The 6,872-nt window shown below is 39.1% G+C and overlaps 1 protein-coding gene across 1 annotated transcript; it reads right to left on the bottom strand.

The window, feature by feature from the left end:
- Window positions 1-1,262: 1,262 nt before the first annotated feature.
- Window positions 1,263-5,579, bottom strand: LOC111838789 (carbonic anhydrase 4-like). Its single transcript, XM_023802102.2, has 9 exons — window positions 5,511-5,579; window positions 4,816-4,894; window positions 4,678-4,704; window positions 3,680-3,850; window positions 3,434-3,585; window positions 3,250-3,345; window positions 3,099-3,171; window positions 2,709-2,872; window positions 1,263-2,399 (listed from the first exon to the last, which is right to left on the bottom strand). Exons 2-9 carry the CDS (start codon window positions 4,892-4,894, stop codon window positions 2,205-2,207), a joined length of 957 nt encoding a protein of 318 aa, XP_023657870.2. The 5' UTR covers window positions 5,511-5,579; the 3' UTR covers window positions 1,263-2,204.
- Window positions 5,580-6,872: the final 1,293 nt, after the last annotated feature.

The following is a 6,872-nucleotide window of genomic DNA, read 5'->3' on the forward strand; positions in this document are numbered from 1 at the left end:
AAAATATGACTATTTATGAAGTGTGGAAATGTACATACTGTATGTGCACAGATATACTCTACATTACCCTTATAGTTGCTTGTATTTCAATTTTAGTCTTAGATATTTCAAATGTAATCAAAGCACCATGAGTGAGGACTGTATAATATACAGTCGAACCCACTTATCTCGACCTTGGCCAACTCGCCAACCCTAGTAAATCGACGTTTTTGAAGTGGAACCGCCAAATTCTTTTATGTCGCCGAGCCCTAATATCTCGAGCACGAAAGAGGGCCAAAATCGCCACTTAACATCGGTTATCTCGATCCCCGTGACTAATCGCCGGCTTTTTAAAATGTATCACAAGTGCTAAACAGCGCGTATTCAAATCGCATTCGCATGGTAATTCGCTGAACAACGCAGGTGAAACGCGATCTAGGTAAATCCCCATCAAAACCAAAGCCAAGCATATCTGCATGCGGCAATGACAACTAAGATGAAGAAGATGCGGACGAAGATTTGGAACCAATTCCCTCTGCCGGTGAGGTGATACAAATGCTACAAAAAATTCGACAGTATGGTTCTTTTGTAGGGGATGGACTGTTTTAGACAGCATAAATAATATCGAAGCATTTGTTTTCAAGCAGATTGTTAAAGGCAAAAAGCAACAAAGCATTTTAGACTTTGTAAAGAAACCATATTAACTGCGTGTATGATACATTTCAGAGCTGTCAGAGCGAAATGACTTGTGAATGTAATTTTGACACTGCAGATTTGCTTTTTGTAACAACGGACTACACCCCGCAGGTTTTTTTGTGAGCGATCTTTGTGTTTGCAATGTTGGATAATATAATTAAAGGTTTGTATCGAGAATCGACGGTGGTTTTTATTGTATACTGGTAAATCTCCGCTTTTAGTTGGTGCACATATGCCTTTTGTTGTTAGTCGACATGCATGTGCATTTTTATAGCATGCAAACAAATCACGGCAACGCCAAAAACCCGTGCATGTACATTCTAATTTATTTTAGATATTCATTGGCGGGCCAATCTAAATAGTACGGCGGGCCAACCTTGGCCCGCGGGCCCCACTTTGGGCACCCCTGATTTAGACTAATATTGAAATAGTCATTTGGCTGAACAGCATCCAGACCCGTTAGAATCTTAATGCGAGAGCTCTTTTTACTTTAATATAATAAATGTATATAATATGTATTTATACTTTATATAATATTAGTATAATAGTATTCTTTAAAACTAGTAAACACAAATGAAAAAAATGAATACCAAAAAAACTTTAATTAGGCTCCTAAAGACATGCATAACGTACCTTTCCACCTCATTTGTTTTAAGTATTTTTGAGCCATTTGCAGTTCAGTTTGAATATCTTCCAAGCGAGGATACGCAAGTGTCGAATGCTTAAAATACCATGCAATTTTTCTCCCTCTGGCAGCAGCGTCACTTACACTTCGCTGCAATCGCAGCGCTCGTGTATCACAAACTGTATCGAGTGCGCACAACAGCCCAAGCTAGCGACTCCCAAATCATCCGCTGCTTTTTTCCTATTACATTGTCTCACACAATTGCGTGAGCATTGTTTAGTGGGATATTCTACTACACGCTACTTCCACCTCTCATAACTTTGTTTTTACTGCTGTGGTACTAGTTGTTGTTAAAAGCGTAAAATGCTTCCAAATTGTCACGCCCTTATCTGATGTTCTTAGGCTCTTCGTACTGCAAGGGCATACAAGGATGGAAGTCGCCGTGCTCACACCAACTGAGTGGCAAAAAAACTGAGTGGCAGCGTTAGCGTTCAGCTTGAATGCAAGTCGTTTCGAAAATGGGAAAGAGCTGTCCTGCAAATGATTTTACAAATTGATATTTCATGTTATAAAGAAAAAGCTCTTGAATTATCTGAAACCCATGGAAATTCTTCAGGTGCAAAATGCTACAATATTATTAAATATTATTGGCTGCTGTTTTTATATAAATTCCAAAACATTTAGTCCTATACTCCCTTTCTCCTCCTACTTCAATCTCCTTCTAATGCAAAGGCAGTGCACAAAAATATACATGTACTCAATTTAAATACATTAATGATTAAAATAAATGATTTATAACTATATATTGTTATTACAGTCAATACATTGGCGTTCCTCTATCATAATATAAGTTATCCTCCAATATTGTAAAAATGAAAATCACACTGACATCAAAGTTTCCTCATCATGCATCACGTTCCCAGAGGAGAACATGTAGCATGACCAGGGACAGAAGGAAAAGTCTGTCTGCAGTCATTAGTGGTGATGAAGCTGAAGCCTGGGTCATGATACTTCTACCATTGGGCACCTGAGTACTTCGGTAGGTATTGGTCATCAGCACGGGGTCAGAGGTGTATAGCGACGTGCTGAAAAGGTCAATCTATGAGCACAAACAGAAACAGTGGTGTATTATGCACTGAACAATTACAATATTTCCAGGAGGTACATAATTGTATAAATTTCGCTGTATAAATTCAGCTGCAAAGGTGCCTAACTAGTGAACTTTAAATAATTATCTTAACACCTCTATGTTCATTAATTTGCTCTGTATGTGTGTATGTCTGTGTATGTGTATGATATAACCTAACCAGACATATGCATTGCATTTTAATATACCCAATGGAAGCAAAAATCTGCAACTATAATAGAACAGGTACCAGATATATTAATTTCATGAGGTAATACCTACCAAATTCTTGCTAACTTTGACTGGATCCTTGAATACAGTCCAAATCACAACCTCGTCACAACCGGGGGTAGTCAGGGAGCCCAAATAACGGTAATACTTTGTACGGTCCACCCCCACCAGGAGATCATCAAGTGAAAATTGCTGAGTAATGTTTGCCTTTTGGCCTGAGGAACAGTGGGTGGGAAATAACTTTACTGATACTTCTGCCACCAGATTTGTCCACATAGGATATGGAAACTGCTTTGATGGTAAATTTATATATTAAATTTTGTGTGAAATTTAAGAATTATAGTGAAAGGCAAGAGTGAAAGATAAGAATAAATGTACAGGATCAACCTTAGACAGCCCTTTTAAAAAATGCGCTAAAACTGGTTTCATTCTAAGACTCACCACTGTTTGTAACATTGGGCAGGTATGATGTCAAGATTTTCCAGCTCTCTGGCAGGGAACTGTCATTTTTTTTCTAACACAACAAAAAAAAGTCAGGGTATGATTTTCAAAAGTCACACACTATTATGTCGATAAACCTTGTATCGCTCACCTCTATTAAGAAGCCCAAAGCTGCCAGACCTTCAGGGTCTTTGAGGGCAAGGGTTGTGTTGCCTTTGTATTCAGACTTTACAGTCACGATATGTAACTGAGGGAAATGGAGGAATAACAGTGTCAAATCAGCCTACAGCACAATTAAGACCAATCCAACATGGCACAACGAACAGTTTCATTACCTCCATGGGGTATTGCTTGCCATCCACAGTGTGCTCTGATCCTGGAACATCACTGCCATTGCCCCAGTGCAGATGGAACTGTTGGGCATCGTAGGTCCCAGGGAGCCCCCCACCGCTGATCTTCACAAGCCCGTCTCCTAATGTTACCTTCACTAAGGGTGGAGAGAGAGGAGAGCCAACACATGTGCATATTATTTGGATACACGCCAGCCCACTATCAACCAGTGTTTCCAGGGAATAGCCCACCTGTATGGCCTGTGTTCTCTATTGTCGTCATAGTGTTTCCGTTACTAAAGCCAGTGAAGTTGAAGGCTATCAGACTTGAGTTCCCTTTAACACTGGTGGTGTTGATATTGAGGGGCGATTGCCGTGTTCCATTACAGAAGCCCAGTGGTTCTGAGACCCAGACATTTTCATCTAAAGAATATGCAAAAAAAAAACTAAATCAGGTACATTCATCCACGTTCTGCAACCACTTGTCTCATTCAGGGTCGTGGAGGATCCAGAGCCTATCTTGAAGGCTATGGGTGAACAAAGCAGGGAAAAACCCAGGATGGGACACCAACGCATTGCAAAGCATACTCACACATGCACACCTAGGGGCAATTTTGGTAACTCCACTTAACCTCTGCATGTTTTTGGACTGTGGGGGGGAAGGGGTGGGTGGACTGGAGTATCCTGAGGAATCCCCACAACTACATGGGGAGAACATGTAAACTGCACACACTGAACCTGATGGAGACTTTACCCCTGGTCCTGGCAGCGTGAGGCAATAGTGCTAACCACTGCACCACTGTGCTCCCCTAAGTGCAAATTCATTATTTAAAAGAAAAAAAGAACATTGAAGGAAAACACCACACTTGACGTTGTGGACAGGAGGCCAGTCCATGACAGGGCATATACAGTCACACACACAATTTAAAGACCTAATTCACCAAACTGCATGCTTTTGGACAGTGCGACCAGAGCAGCACAAGGAGAACATACCACGCAAATTCAAACAAAAAAATCAACTCAAAATACAACCAATTAAGATATTACATATGAGATGTAATACAAAAATATTGTTAACATGGGTCACAAGGATAACTCAAATGTCGTCTAACTGGTGCAACATAAACGTGGTACTCTTATTGGCATTTAAAATGAACGTTGCGTTGCATTGCACAGACCAGTGTAAGTAGTGCCATTACTTATAGGCATTGCCATTTATTTGGGAGAATGCGTAAATAAATGGTACTTACTGCATGATGCATTATTGTAACACCAGTCTGAAAGGAAGACGCATTATTCATTCGATTTTGACATATAAAAATATTTATTATGCAAATATGACAACTATATGTAAAGAAAGATTCAATTAGGAAAATGGTTACGCTTACGTATTTGGCCAGATTCTCCGTGTACTAAGGCCACCAACACAGACCCCAAAATGAACATCGTGTCAAGTGGAGTATTCATCTGAAAAATGATACGGGAAACCCCTCATTAAAAGTGCTTTCAATGCATTAGTGACGGTGAAACTACAGAACCATTTCGTTAATCATGTTCTCCGTGTGAAAGACAATAACACAGGCAGGATGTCAGTCCATACAGGGATACACGTTTTCGCTTACACATGTTAAGGTTACACAAGTGTCCCACTTTCCAATAAAGATAAAATGGATTTCTCACATGAAAAACCAGTTAATAATAATTTAATTTGATAATTTGATTTCCATACAGTTATTCATGCGTTAATCCGTTAGGTCTATTTACTAAATATCTGTAGTGGTTCGTTTATAAAATTAATAATAACAACAATTATTATTATTATTATTATTAATTTATATAATAATAATAATAATTATTATTATTATTATTATTATTGAAACTCAAATAACGATAAATAGTATACGGGCACACAAAATTGCAGTCGAAGCCTTTTTACTTTATTGTATTATTATCATCATTGTATTAATAAACAACCGTTTATGCATACAAGCAACCTAGAAATTAAAGCCGAACATAATAATAAGCCTATATAAATATGTAGAAGTCAGCACAAGAAACTAATAGTAAAAGTGAGTAAACATACCTTTGCGCGTTTCCTTTCAGAGTAATTTTTCACTCAGAAACTTCGTAAGTTCTTCCCCTTATATACAGCTATTCAGTGATGTTATCTTATACTGCCACGTGCCATTCTCCTTCCCCCGTGAGTAAAGTAACAGCGTAACACCTGAAGTATTATGCCACCGCTGACAATTTCTTGCTATCCAAACAGGTTCTTAAACGTGTTGCTACTTTAATGCTAGGAAGATGTAGTGCTGCTCTCGTGTTCCGATAGCCAAATTTGGCACAATGTTTTTTGTGTTGAACGTCTCCTGAATTTAATTCTACTTGTGTTTATTAATTTATTTGTGCATATAGAACTGGAAATGATATACCTGTACTGTTACTGTCCTAATATTTTGCCAAAATTACATATTCAGGTGAAATAAATGGGAAAAAAGTCAATGTATATTATTTAGCCTATCATTATCTTGGCAAGTTTCCCCATTTTAGCAGGGCCCCCTAGAGGGCAGTGTCTGGTGTTGCGGCACCAGTTGCAGCACCCTAAATATGGACATGTCTCTGCCATTCATACTCAAATCAGTGGCCTTGATGAGTTTTAAAATCCATCCATCCATGTAAAAATGTTAAAAACAATCTGCATTATCTTGTATCACTGCAAACAGTATATTTATAGGCTAACAACAAACCCCTCTTAACGGCATAGCTTACTCATCTGCCTTCCATCACTTTCGGTGTATCTTGATAATGAACCTGGGTGGCTTGATCCATCCATGCTGTATTGGTGCCAGAATATCTGACACCCAGGCCCTAGTGGGTCACAGTGGAATTACCAGGATGCTGTCCTGAGGTGGGCAATTGGGTATATTGGGTGGACACCAGTATTTGAATTGTGCCTCAGGCAACATAGGCCACAACGCAGGAATACACCTGGGTGCCAGTCCATTTCAGGACAATTGAAGAGAAAATGTCCAAAAATCACTCAGTCCATGGACTTGGTTTTGGAAATTTAACAACAGTTCTTCGTTGGATTTCAGGAGGACTGAGTTTCGGTTCCCAAAACTGTAACATATAATGTAAGTAATGTGTGGTTTCATTATTAAGAACCATTGTGTTTAACACTGAGTTATTATTTGAATTACTGCAGCCTTCCTCTCAGCTTGATCCAGTGTGGGCAGTCCCCTCTGTGTGTCACACCTCTTTTTTTTAACTGATTAATTGTAAAGGAAGCACACGTTTACTGTCATATGATGCACTGATATGCCTGACAGGATGACAGACATTCCTATGCCACATGATTTAAGACGAAGACAGGATTTCTCAAGCAAGACGGTGGCAGGAAGAAAGTTATCTTCCTGATACCTGCAATACACAATCTTCCTTAGAC

Source organism: Paramormyrops kingsleyae, chromosome 5 (genome assembly GCF_048594095.1).
Source record: "Paramormyrops kingsleyae isolate MSU_618 chromosome 5, PKINGS_0.4, whole genome shotgun sequence".
In the NCBI taxonomy this organism is placed as follows: Eukaryota; Metazoa; Chordata; class Actinopteri; order Osteoglossiformes; family Mormyridae; genus Paramormyrops; species Paramormyrops kingsleyae.

Coding starts and splice junctions, on each gene's coding strand:
- LOC111838789 (XM_023802102.2), bottom strand. CDS start 4,894: ATGAATACTCCACTTGACACGATGTTCATTTTGGGGTCTGTGTTGGTG. Junction 3,346..3,433: donor GCAAGCAATACCCCATGGAG/GTAATGAAACTG, acceptor CATTTCCCTCAG/TTACATATCGTGACTGTAAA. Junction 2,400..2,708: donor TCAAAGTTAGCAAGAATTTG/GTAGGTATTACC, acceptor TTGTGCTCATAG/ATTGACCTTTTCAGCACGTC.